The 13,290-nt window shown below is 50.7% G+C and overlaps 1 protein-coding gene across 3 annotated transcripts in view; it reads left to right on the top strand.

The window, feature by feature from the left end:
* Window positions 1-5,416: 5,416 nt before the first annotated feature.
* The window catches only part of ATG16L2 (autophagy related 16 like 2), a 107,882-nt gene continuing 100,008 nt past the window's right edge, over window positions 5,417-13,290 (top strand). For all 3 annotated transcript variants that reach the window (XR_012800057.1, XR_012800056.1, XM_075592794.1), the window contains exons 1-4: window positions 5,417-5,822; window positions 6,912-6,977; window positions 11,807-11,905; window positions 13,086-13,148. Coding sequence is in view for 1 of the 3 variants with exons in the window: in XM_075592794.1 (XP_075448909.1) it covers window positions 5,587-5,822; window positions 6,912-6,977; window positions 11,807-11,905; window positions 13,086-13,148 (464 nt within the window). In the remaining 2 variants the exon portion in view is untranslated. The remainder of the gene's footprint in view (window positions 5,823-6,911; window positions 6,978-11,806; window positions 11,906-13,085; window positions 13,149-13,290) is intronic.

The raw sequence follows: 13,290 nt of genomic DNA, 5'->3' as shown, positions 1-13,290 counted from the left end.
AGAGGTGTGCGGGGGCGGGCGGGCCAAGGGACCAATGAGATTGCCGCTAGGGACACCGGACATCCAGCAGGCAGGCATGCATGCATGCAGGCAGGCAGGCAAACATACAGTGCTTTCACTAATATAGTATAAGATAGCCTTAACCTTACAAACTTTAATGCCTTTTCGTGATCTCTAGGGCTCCTTTGTTCTTATGTGCTCCTACCTAGAAGGAGTATGCTTTTGTGGTCTCTTTGCACACCATATCTGGGCAGCGGGGAGAGTAGATAGATAGGAAGGGGGGAGAAAAGAGAAAATGGGGGGTGGGGAGGAGCAGGGGGGGGGGGAGGCGAGGTGTGCCCACCCTCCCTCCCCCGCAGCCGGCCCCCCCGCCAAGCTCTTAGGTTCACCTACTTTAAAAGCCGAGTTCATGCCACTAAGTTCTCACACGTTTTCTTCTCTCGAACCACTACTACAGATGTTTATTTATCTTATACTATATTAGTGAAAGCACTGTATGTTTGCCTGCCTGCCTGCATGCATGCATGCCTGCCTGCTGGATGTCCGGTGTCCCTAGCGGCAATCTCATTGGTCCCTTGGCCCGCCCGCCCCCGCACACCTCTCATTGGCCCGCCCGCCCCCGCACACCTCTCATTGGCCTCACACACTCACACCACCCCCTTGGCCCGCCCCCCACACCTCTCATTGGCCTGAGGCGGAGTGACGGGCCAAAAAAATAACACACACACACACACACACACACACACACACACACACACACACACACACACACACACACACACACACACACACACACACACACACCTCTCTCCCCTCTCCAAATCACCTTTTCCCCCTCCCCAGCGGCATCACCTCTTCCCCCTCCCCAGCGGCATCACCTCTTCCCCCTCCCCAGCGGCATCACCTCTTCCCCCTCACCAGCGGCATCACCTCTTCCCCCTCCCCAGCGGCATCACCTCTTCCCCTTCCCCAGCGGCATCACCTCTTCCCCCTCCCCAGCGGCATCACCTCTTCCCCCTCCCCAGCGGCATCACCTCTTCCCCCTCCCCAGCGGCATCACCTCTTCCCCCTCCCCAGCGGCATCACCTCTTCCCCCTCCCCAGCGGCATCACCTCTTCCCCCTCCCCAGCGGCATCACCTCTTCCCCCTCCCCAGCGGCATCACCTCTTCCCCCTCCCCAGCGGCATCACCTCTTCCCCCTCCCCAGCGGCATCACCTCTTCCCCCTCCCCAGCGGCATCACCTCTTCCCCCTCCCCAGCGGCATCACCTCTTCCCCCTCCCCAGCGGCATCACCTCTTCCCCCTCCCCAGCGGCATCACCTCTTCCCCCTCCCCAGCGGCATCACCTCTTCCCCCTCCCCAGCGGCATCACCTCTTCCCCCTCCCCAGCGGCATCACCTCTCCCCGCTCCAAATCACCTCTCCCCGCTCCAAATCACCTCTCCCCGCTCCAAATCACCTCGCTTCCCGCAGCTGCCACGCGGCGCGTAAGATGGCGGACCCCCTTCCTCCCTCGCGGCGCCGAGTCAGACGGTGGCGGCGCCCGGAAGTACAGGTAGGTGTCGCTCCCCACCTCCGGCGCCAAACGGAACTAAAGAAAGGGCGCATCAACTGAGGTGTGTGTGTGTGTGTGTGTGTGTGTGTGTGTGTGTGTGTGTGTGTGTGTGTGTGTGTGTGTGTGTGTGTGTGTGTGTGTGTGTGTGTGTGTGTGTGTGTCACTGTCCACTGCCCCCCCCTCCTATCCACTGCCCCCCCCTCCTGTCCACTGCCCCCCCCTCCTGTCCACTGCCCCCCCCTCCTGTCCACTGCCCCCCCCTCCTGTCCACTGCGTCCCCCCTCCTGTCCCCCCTCCTGTCCACTGCCCCCCCCTCCTGTCCACTGCCCCCCCCCCTCCTGTCCACTGCCCCCCCTCCTGTCCACTGCCCCCCCCTCCTGTCCACTGCCCCCCCCTCCTGTCCACTGCCCCCCCCTCCTGTCCACTGCCCCCCCCCTCCTGTCCACTGCCCCCCCTCCTGTCCACTGCCCCCCCCTCCTGTCCACTGCGTCCCCCCTCCTGTCCACTGCGTCCCCCCTCCTGTCCCCCCTCCTGTCCACTGCCCCCCCCTCCTGTCCACTGCCCCCCCCTCCTGTCCACTGCGTCCCCCCTCCTGTCCACTGCGTCCCCCCTCCTGTCCCCCCTCCTGTCCACTGCCCCCCCCTCCTGTCCACTGCCCCCCCCTCCTGTCCACTGCGTCCCCCCTCCTGTCCACTGCGTCCCCCCCTCCTGTCCACTGCCCCCTCCCTCCTGTCCACTGCCCCCCCCTCCTGTCCACTGCCCCCCCCCTCCTGTCCACTGCCCCCCCCTCCTGTCCACTGCCCCCCCCTCCTGTCCACTGCCCCCCCCCTCCTGTCCACTGCCCCCCCCCTCCTGTCCACTGCCCCCCCCCTCCTGTCCACTGCCCCCCCCTCCTGTCCACTGCCCCCCCCCTCCTGTCCACTGCCCCCCCCCCTCCTGTCCACTGCCCCCCCCCCCTCCTGTCCACTGCCCCCCCCCCTCCTGTCCACTGCCCCCCCCTCCTGTCCACTGCCCCCCCCCTCCTGTCCACTGCCCCCCCCTCCTGTCCACTGCCCCCCCCCCTCCTGTCCACTGCCCCCCCCCCTCCTGTCCACTGCCCCCCCCCCCTCCTGTCCACTGCCCCCCCCCTCCTGTCCACTGCCCCCTCCCTCCTGTCCACTGCCCCCCCCTCCTGTCCACTGCCCCCCCCTCCTGTCCACTGCCCCCCCCCTCCTGTCCACTGCCCCCCCCCTCCTGTCCACTGCCCCCCCCCTCCTGTCCACTGCCCCCCCCCCCTCCTGTCCACTGCCCCCCCCCCTCCTGTCCACTGCCCCCCCCCTCCTGTCCACTGCAGGAAATGCAGGGGGAGGAATCCATGCCTTTGAGGCGCCCCCCCCCTCCCTTTGACGCCCCCCCCCTCCCTTTGACGCCCCCCCCTCCCTTTGACGCCCCCCCCTCCCTTTGACGCCCCCCCCCTCCCTTTGACGCCCCCCCCTCCCTTTGACGCCCCCCCCTCCCTTTGACGCCCCCCCCTCCCTTTGACGCCCCCCCCCTCCCTTTGACGCCCCCCCCCCTCCCTTTGACGCCCCCCCCCTCCCTTTGACGCCCCCCCCCTCCCTTTGACGCCCCCCCCCCTCCCTTTGACGCCCCCCCCCCTCCCTTTGACGCCCCCCCCCTCCCTTTGACGCCCCCCCCCCTCACTTTGACGCCCCCCCCCCTCCCTTTGACGCCCCCCCCCCTCCCTTTGACGCCCCCCCCCTCCCTTTGACGCCCCCCCCTGCCTTTGACGCCCCGCGCGCACACACTGACTGACTGCCGCACGCACGCACACACTGACTGACGCGCACACAAAGCCTGACTGACGCACGCACACACTGACTGTGTGTGCGTCAGTCAGTCTGTGTGTGTTTGTGTTTCTGCCTCAGACTCACTGACGCGCGAGCAAACACACAGTGACTGACGCACACACGCTACATGAAGCTGTAAAGGAGGGAGGGAGGGGGGGGACTGGATTGATGTGAATGGGGGACAAACAGAGAGAGGGGGGAGGAGAGAGAGGAACGGGAACATTACATCCCGGGCAACGCCGGGTCTCTCAGCTAGTTTTTATTTATAAAATATTTTACCAGGAAGTAGTACATTGAGAGTTACCTCTCGTTTTCAAGTATGTACTGGGCACACAGAGTTAAGACAAATAATACATGGTTACAAATACAGTTACATAAATGAACAGGGTATACATTATATAGAAGACATTGCATGCACAGTTAAAGATAATTTGTATTATGGGCGTATGAAACAGTTACAGAGCAGATTAAAATGTGAGACAGCCTTAGCTTTGAAAGAACTTAAACTGGTGGTGGATGTGAGAGTCTCAGGTAGATTGTTCCAGTTTTGGGGTGCACGATAAGAGAAGGAGGAGCGGCCGGATACTTTGAGCCTTTGGACCATGAACAGTCTTTTGAAGTCTGATCTCAGATGATAAGTGCTGCATGTGGTAGGGGTGAGGAGCTTGTTCAGATAGCTGGGTAGCTTGCCCATAAAGAATGTAAAGGCAAGACAGGAAAGGTGAAGTTTGCACCTAGACTCTAGTGATGACCAATCTAGTTCTTTGAGCATTTCGCAGTGATGTGTGTTGTAGTTGCATTGGAGAACAAAACGGCAAATTGAATTGTAGAGGGTGTCAAGTTTGCTAAGGCGGGTTTGAGGTGCCGAGCCATATACTATGTCTCCATAGTCAATAATTGGAATTAGCATCTGCTGTGCGATACGCTTTCTGACCAGGAGACTTAGGGAGGATTTGTTCCTGTGAGGTACCCTTAGTTTGGCATAGGTCTTGGTTGTCAGGGTATCAATGTGCATCCCGAATGTTAAGTGGGAGTCAAACCATAAGCCCAGGTATTTAAAACTAGTGACAGGTGTTAGGGTGGTGTTAGCGTTGGTTCTAATCTGGAGCTCAGTCGCTGGGAGCTTTAAAAATGTAGTCTTGGTCCCAAATACCATTGTTACAGTCTTGTCAGTGTTTAAAAACAGTTTGTTTTGGGAAATCCAGTTTTCGAGTCTCAAAAAGTCAGACTGAAGTATGTGTTGAATGTCAGAGAGGCTATAACTGTGTGCATATAGGATTGTGTCATCTGCATACATATGTATTGAGGCTTCCTTACAAGCTGTGGGAAGATCATTAATGAACACTGAGAAGAGTAGAGGCCCCAGAACAGAGCCTTGCGGGACACCACAGGTGATATCCAGGGGGTTGGAGTTAGAGCTTGAGGTGGACACATGTTGGGATCTACTTGATAGGTAGGACTGAAACCAGTTTAAAGCATGCTTCCCTATTCCAGAGCTTTGGAGTTTGTTAAGCAGGATTGCATGATCAACCGTATCAAAAGCCTTTGCAAAATCTAGGAATACTGCACCAGTGAGTTGTCCCCGTTCCATTCCACACTGGATTTCATTGCAAACTTTTAGAAGGGTAGTTACGGTGGAGTGTTTGGGGCGAAAGCTAGATTGGAATTGGCTAGGGAAATTTGTCTTGGTATAGTAATCGCTTAATTGGGAGTGGACACATTTTTCCATGACTTTGGATAGAATTGGGAGAAGTGAGATTGGCCTGTAGTTTGAAACAGTGTTTTTGTCCCCACTTTTGAAGATTGGGACAACTTTGGCAGTTTTCCAGGTCTTGGGGATATTGCCTGCAGACAGGATAGAGTTGACTATGGAAGCAATTGGTTTGGCAATGGCTGGGGCACCAAGTCGTAGGAACCTAGATTGTAGTAAGTCAGGTCCACATTGGCTGCTTAGTTTTAATTTGGGGCGCGCTTGTGTAATGTAGCCCACTTTAGAATGTCTCGCTGCCGGGGGAAACTGCAGGAACCAGACTTCATGTTTCCCCAGTATCACGAAATTCTCGCTGGTGAGGGGGTCCCATTTGGCAGAAGTGACCCCCACCTCCCACAGGCACATGTGGTTTTACTGTTGACACACACTACATTTGTACTGGGGAGGTTTTGCTGCTTGAACTCTGCTGCAGGTTCTCTCATTAACAGGATAGTGATGCTCTCTGAGTGGGTCGCCAATCTTGACGGGGAGCGGTATGATCTGGAGGGGCGAGTGATGGTGCAGAGATGTGCCAACTCTGTGCTGAAGCAGGAATATGACACTCTGCTGGGTGTACGTCAGGAATCGGAGGAGCAGCTGCAGAAAGAGGTGGAGAATCAGCGGGAGATGATAGAGGACCTGCTAAAGAAGAAAGTTCTGGATGCAGAGAATCAAAACCAATTAAATGACAGGTTGGCTCTCTAAACTCTATTGCTGCTCACCTTTAAAAACTTGAGCGGCAGAGGGACCAGCTCCCCATTTAGAGCAATGCGTTGCTAGCTCCTCTGCCACTCGAGAGGCTAAAATCCATATTTTATGTTTGTAGATATATATTAACATTAACAAGCCTAGAGCCTCTCTGTGATAGGAACTATTCAAGCCTAGGGGACTGTCCCAGATGGGGTTTATAGGAAGAGGTTCCTATTGGGCAGTGCCAGGAACAGTGAGGGGTGAAACTGAAACAGGAGTTGCCAGTGGTTAGTGCCCCACATCTATTAGTGAGGTTATCAGGCCCAAGTGACTGGACATTTGATGAACGTGTGAGTAGAGGGGACCTGAGAAATGTAAACCCTCTTGCCAGGGACCCCTGCTGTGTTAATCCGACGGGCCATTAGTCTCTGCAGAAATGTCACTGAAATGTTTGCAGCATGTACCCAGCATGTACCTGGATCTTGTTGGTGATAGCCCCAGATTTTCCAAGGCAAGTTTTAGAATACTCGTCGGTGCACCTGTAGTAAGGGCTTCTCTAGTCCAGATTCAGGCATAAGGCTCCATCATTTTGCCCCAACACTTTTTAAAGACTGTTCCCCTATCTATCTAGACCCAGGACTGTGTTTGCCAGGAAAAGCTGCTTTCGGTTTGTTTTAAAATAACACTTTGGACTTTGTATTGTGCACTCCTCACTTGCATTGCACTGCCCAACACACAGACAGGTACAGATGGACTGCACCCGTGATCTTAAAAGTTTCCTAGTATCTATGCTTATTTAGTGACTTACTGACCACACCCTGGGCGCCTCTCCTCTCTGCTTATATATTTATACAGTGCACATGATCACCGCAACTTTAACATCTCCAAACACTTGCAGAGAATCTTGTTCTATTGGAAAGTTAGTTTGGGAGCTGTGTATCACACATTAAACCAAGGCAAGGGCCAGTGTGCCGAGCCCAGTTCGTGTCCTAGGATCATCCAGAGATGTATATTTTTGGGGACAAACCTACTCCCCCCCCCCTTTAGCTCTAAACATTTGTTTTTATTATATATTTTCTATTTTTCTGCAGGCGGAAACAAGACAAATTGGCACGGGAAATCAAGAAGGCACTGAGAAAAACCTTGAGCATTGATGTGTGAGTTATGAGATTGACTCCCAATGAGACACTGGAAGGACATGTCCAAGGGATGGGGGGACTAATCTTATTTATTATTTATAAGGGGCTCACATATTCAACAGCTCAGCACAATGGGGGCGAAAGACAGTCACATAATATGCAAGATCTTACCATGCTTACTCTCGCTTATACAATAGCTCACAGGACCTTCCCCTAAGACAGTGGTTTTCAACCAGGGTTCCTAGGAACCAAAAAAAGCCCTAAGAGCTTAAAAGCTACAAATCGGCCTGGTTTCTTATCTCCTATTGCAACAAAGAAAATAACTAATGTCGGCCGCATCCACAAATATTCACAGTGGCCTGAGTATTCAGATAACTTTTTTTTCCTCAACAAACTGATGCTGCATTAGGCTAAGGCCCCGGTCACGGCGCTCTAATGCGCGCCCGCGCTTTCGGCTGCGCGTTCCGGCGATTCCCCGGTCTGCAGCTCACTGCAGGAGCAGAGACCGGGGGGGGGGGGGCGTGCCGGAGGAGTGACGGGGGCGCGGCCATGACGTCACCCGGCAGGTTCGCCCTCATTGGCTGAACCGCCGGGGGGCGTGCCTAGCCGCTCGACGCGAGTTCCTGCTCTCAATTCTATTGAGAGCAGGAGTAGCTCTCGTGCGAGCGCTGCGGCCCCCCCTCGCAGCGGGCCCGGCGCCGTTGCGGGGAGGGCTCTGGTGAGCGCGGCGGACGCTGCAGCATGCAGCGGGGGCAAGGCCTTAGTTATTTTGAACATCTATCTAGATATCTAGTAGGCTTTGTGGAGGAGGGAGGGGGGATTCAGTAATCAATGTTAAGGGCTATATGAGATGCTATTCAAGCCAATGGCCGTTAATGCTCAATTTAAGCTCTAAACCTCTTGGTGTTGAGTGATTCCTGGCATACTGTATGTATAAAGGAGGTCTGATACCCTTCTCTCTACCTGTTTCCATCAGCATGTAGTTATATGGAGCAATGAGAGGAGTGAGAAAAGCATTGTAAAGAATGGTTAAAGTACGGTTTAATGGGCTGTATTAGATTCTGCATCACTTCTAGACTTGTATCTCTATTAAAGGTCCAGTAGGTCTTATGAAAGGTGCAGTAGGTCTTATGTAACGCCGCCACTCACATAATGTCAAAAACGGATGAACAATCCGTAATGTGAGAATGCAGTGATAAGAATATAGTCTTTGTTACACTCCTGTGTGAGCTGCTCTCCAGCTTTACTTGATTCAGCTGTTACTTCAGAGGTGAGCTCTGTAGCCAGATTATATCCTTCGTTCTAAACACACCCTGGTCCTTTATTGCAGAGTTGAGCAGCGATGCAGGTTTGTGAAGATTTGCTCATTAGATGGGTGCAAATTAATGTCTCACCTTTCAATATATATCAAATAGTCCACAGTCGTTTTTTTTTTCTCAGTTTAATCAGAGACAATAGAAAACATCTTTCACAGCATCATTTCCGTCAGTTACATCATTCACGCATATACAGTAGAATTTAGTTATAGAGTGGAGAACCGTTAGTTTAGTTGTTCTTAGCTTGGATGGTAAATTATTCTAAATCTATACATTCAAATGCAATCTCTTTACATTTCTCTAAGCCAGACTAAACATAGCAATCTCCTGTTTTTCTCAGTGTCAGCCCCAATGTTTAAACCAATGCTCCTTCATTTAGCAATTTTACTGATTTAGAAGACCTTTCTTTGTGCTGTCACTAAGTAACTATAGTTAATCCTATGTTCCTTATCTTTTAAGACATCTCTATATTGTATTGACTTTCTAAGTATTGAACTAGTAGACATTAAACATACACCCGACTGTCTTCAGCTTATCTTTGCAGAGTCGGCTAATCATTTTCCAATATACAGGTAAACCCCGTTATAATGCGCCTCGTTATACCGCGATTCGGTTATATCGCGGTTTTCCCGTGGCTCCCGTTTAAAAAAAAAAAAAAAAATTAAATTAAATTTTTTTTTCTTTTTTTGCACACTGCACACACTGCACACACTGCACACACTGCACACACTGCACACACTGCACACACTGCACACACTGCACACACTGCACACACTGCACACACTGCACACACTGCACACACTCTCACTGCACACACTGCACACACTCTCACTGACACACACTGCACACACACACTGCACACACACTGCACACACACTGCACACACACTGCACACACACTGCACACACACTGCTCACACACTGCTCACACTGACACACACTGCACACACACTGCTCATTGCTCACACTGCACACACTCACACACACTCACACACTCTCACACACTCTCACACACTCTCACACACTCTCACACACTCTCACACACTCTCACACACTCTCACACACTCTCACACACTCTCACACACTCTCACACACTCACACACACACACACACACACACACACACACTTACACACACTCACACTTACACACACTCACACACACTCTCACACACTTACACACACCATCACCAACACCTGCTCCCGCCCACCCCCCTCCTCCTGCGCAGGCAGCGGGGACAACGGTGGGGAGAATGTGAAGCGGGAACCGGAGGGGCATCCCCCCTCCCATCTCCTGTCACGCGGTGACAGGAGGAAGCCGGGACCGGAGGGGCATCCCCCCTCCCATTTCCTGTCACGCGGTGACAGGGGGAAGCCGGGACCGGAGGGGCATCCCCTCTCCCATCTCCTGTCACGCGGTGACAGGGTGAAGCCGGGACTGGAGGGGCATCCCCCCTCCCATCGCCTGTCACGCGGTGACAGGGGGAAGCGGGGACCGGAGGGACATCCCCGCTCCCATCTCCTGTCCCGCAGGTGAATATGCGCTGATGTGGCGGCCATTTTTTTTTTAAATTAGCGCGACCCCGTTACTAACGCGGTGGTCTCGGGGAGGACCGCGTTATAACGGGGTTTACCTGTAATTTCTAACGTACTACTAAATTACTTATTTTACGTAATTACATGCTGAATATATATGTATATAGCATAATTAATATTTAGGCTTGAAATCATCCTATCTTCATTTTGTACTGTACATGAACGGAAACATTGCTGGTGATGTCAGAATAGGGCAATACATGATATTTGAGCTGTCCTGAAGGGGCAGAAATGCATTGCAGAGCCTGCATTGTGTGCTATTCTCATACACAGTCTTCCAGACCTGTCAGATTTGTAAACTCTTCATTTTAGCACCTTCCTTCTCCCTCTGGATCTTTTGATGTCAGACATACAGTATTATGCTGAAGGCGCTGTTCTTCCTAGAACCAGTAGCAGTGACATGGTTAAGGGTTTTCATTTAGAAAATTGATGCTGTTTAATAAAAATTAACAAAAAGACAATCATCTAGAAGTGTATGTGTACATACAGATGCAGCCACCAGTATTAGATCACTTGCCTTGGAAAATCTGTGGTATTCTGACTGTAAATGCCTCAATATTTCTGTGAGATTCCTAATGGCCCATCGGGTTAACACAGCGGAGGGCCCCTGCAGTCCCATTCAAACTGAATGGGGGCCTGCAGGGACCCCTGCTGTGTTAATCCGATGGGCCATTCGGAATCTCAGATGAGTGGATTTAACCCCCGGGCGAGTAAATATTGGCCCAAGCAGCACACGTTTGGTACCAGGTGGCGAGTAGTAGTTTTTTGGTGATTTGTCAAACACTGTGTATATATATATATATATATATATATATATATATATATATATATATATATATATATATATATATATATATATATATATATATATATATATATATATATATATATATATATATATATATATATATATATATATATATATATATACAGTGTTCGACAAACCTATACATTTGCTCGCCCCGGGAGAGTGGATTTAACCCCCGGGCGAGTAAATATTGGCCCAAGCAGCACACGTTTGGTACTAGGTGGCGAGTAGATTTTTTTGTGTGGCGAGTAGATTTTTTGGTGATTTGTCAACCACTGTGTGTGTGTGTGTGTGTGTGTGTGTCTATATGTATATATATATTAGCACACACAAACCCAGCAAGCTCAAACGCCCACACCCACCTAATCGTGACTTTATGTAATGTCACATAGAGTGCCACTGGGCTGTGGCACATGAATATAGGAAAACACAGGGGGTGCCCAGTGCTACATCCAAATGACAAAACATACATGGTAATAATTACAAGAAATAATGCTTCAGTACTAATAATAATGCTAATACTAATAATAATAAAATATGTTTTTTTAGTTAGATATTTTGCCCAAAGCATCATAAGCTTGCACACCAAATCGTCAAGGTAAACCATAATAAGTGCAAGTCCTACACTACACTGCATTCTGTTCCCTATACCTCTGTATGAGGGGGAAGAACCATAATAGATTCCTTACCTGCAGCAAGATGAGAAGATCCACCATTAAAAAGGGGGAGGTGACGTGAGCACTGGGGGTGGTGCCACAACCTCCATACAACTGATTCCAGTCAGAAATTAATTAACACACAAACCCAGCAAGCTCAAACGCCCACACCCACCTAATCTTGACTTTATGTAATCTCACATAGAGAGCCACTGGGCTGTGGCAAGTGATTATAACAAACAGGGGGTGCCCAGTGCTACATCCAAATGACAAAACATACATGGTAATAATTACAAGAAATAATGCTTCAGTACTAAAAATAATGCTAATAATAATAACATATATGTATATATACAGACACACACGCACCGTATTTCTTCCTTTTATACTCTGGCGCCCACTGTAGCTTTATTAGCCACTGCTGACACACTGTCTTTGATCATAACGCGACGTCTTGCATGTGGTGTCTTGCAGAGGTTTTGCCCCAGCAAGTTGTGCTGCTTCACAAGAACCCAGCAACGTGGATATATCGGGTACCCAGGAGTGCGAGCGGCCGGTTACAAGGGCCTCTAGGTACGGTAAGGGACGAGAGTCACTATGGACTTACCCTCTGGGGTGGATCTTTGCAGCAGAGTTGTAACTTTCAGAGAGAGGGTGGTGGATACATGGAAGAGCCTCCCGAGAGCGGCGGTAGGGTCTTACACAGAAAGGGAATTCAGACATGCGTGGGATTAACCTTTGATCACGGCCATCTTGCCGCAACCAAGTCGCCGTTGGTGTTTGACTTGTGGGGGTTTTAGCGGTTAGGGGGTTACGGATAAGGGTTTTTAGGGTAAGGGGGTTAGGTTTTTAGGGTACGGAATTAGGGGTAAGGGGTTAGCTTTTTAGGGTTAGGTTTTGTAGGTAGGGAATTAGGGTGAGAGGTTTAGGGTTAATGGGTTAAGGTTTTTAGGGTAGTGGGTAGCATTAGTATTGGGGGTTAAGAATAGGGCTTTTTAGGGTAAGGGGTAATGTCGGGGGCTTACGTTAGCGGCGAAGCAGACAGTGGCGAGAGGTCCCTACACTGAGGTGAGTAGCGGTTAACGCTGGTTGCGACTCGATCGTGGCAAAATGGGCGCGACCAAATATCCTAGATCGCTTGGGATAGACATAGGGTTACCCTAAATATGACGCAAAGCCACGGATCAAATGGGGTCGGAGGTGTTACAGCGCAGAGGGAAAAGGGCAGACACGGGAGGGCCACGTTGAAGAATAGACATATACTACAGAGTGTGATGGCCGATCAGAACCATCTTCCAGCTGCAAAACGGGGACAAAAACCCGTGCAAAAAAACTGCACCACATTTATCAAAGAAAAACATCTCCCTGCTTTAAATGGGATTGCTCTTCTGTGGATCACCTGGGGCTGCGATTTCCACCATCGAGGCTTGATTGTGAGCGTACGCTTTGCACTTAAAAGTACGAGACGTGCTAAATATTCGCAGAAGTTCGCGGATCAGGCGTAATTTGCCATTTTTTATTTGCGGATAATTTTTTGCCACAAATTGGTAAGCTTTGCGTGAAACGTTTACCGAGCGTGAACAGTCAGTGTGCCCTTTTTATACTACCATTTTCATTACATTTCACAACATTCAGTGAAAATTCTTCAAAATTTTCGAGCAAATTGTACTTTTGTGACACTTTTATGAAGACTATTTAAAATATTAAGTAAACTGCATTATTGAGATATATTGGGTACCTTTTTTCATTATAGATCTCAGTCCATGATGTCTTTGGGTTCCTCCAAAATTGTGGGTGCTATAAAAGATATTTTTGAGTAAGTATTTGATTTTCTATTGAAATTATTTTTCACAATTGTAATATACACACACACACACACACACACACACACACACACACACACACACACACACACACACACACACACACACACACACACACACACACACACACACACA

The sequence above is a fragment of the Ascaphus truei genome, chromosome 3 (assembly GCF_040206685.1).
Source record: "Ascaphus truei isolate aAscTru1 chromosome 3, aAscTru1.hap1, whole genome shotgun sequence".
Taxonomy (NCBI): Eukaryota; Metazoa; Chordata; class Amphibia; order Anura; family Ascaphidae; genus Ascaphus; species Ascaphus truei.
Note: the sequence above shows the minus strand (reverse complement) of the source record. Positions and strands in the feature narration are given on the sequence as shown.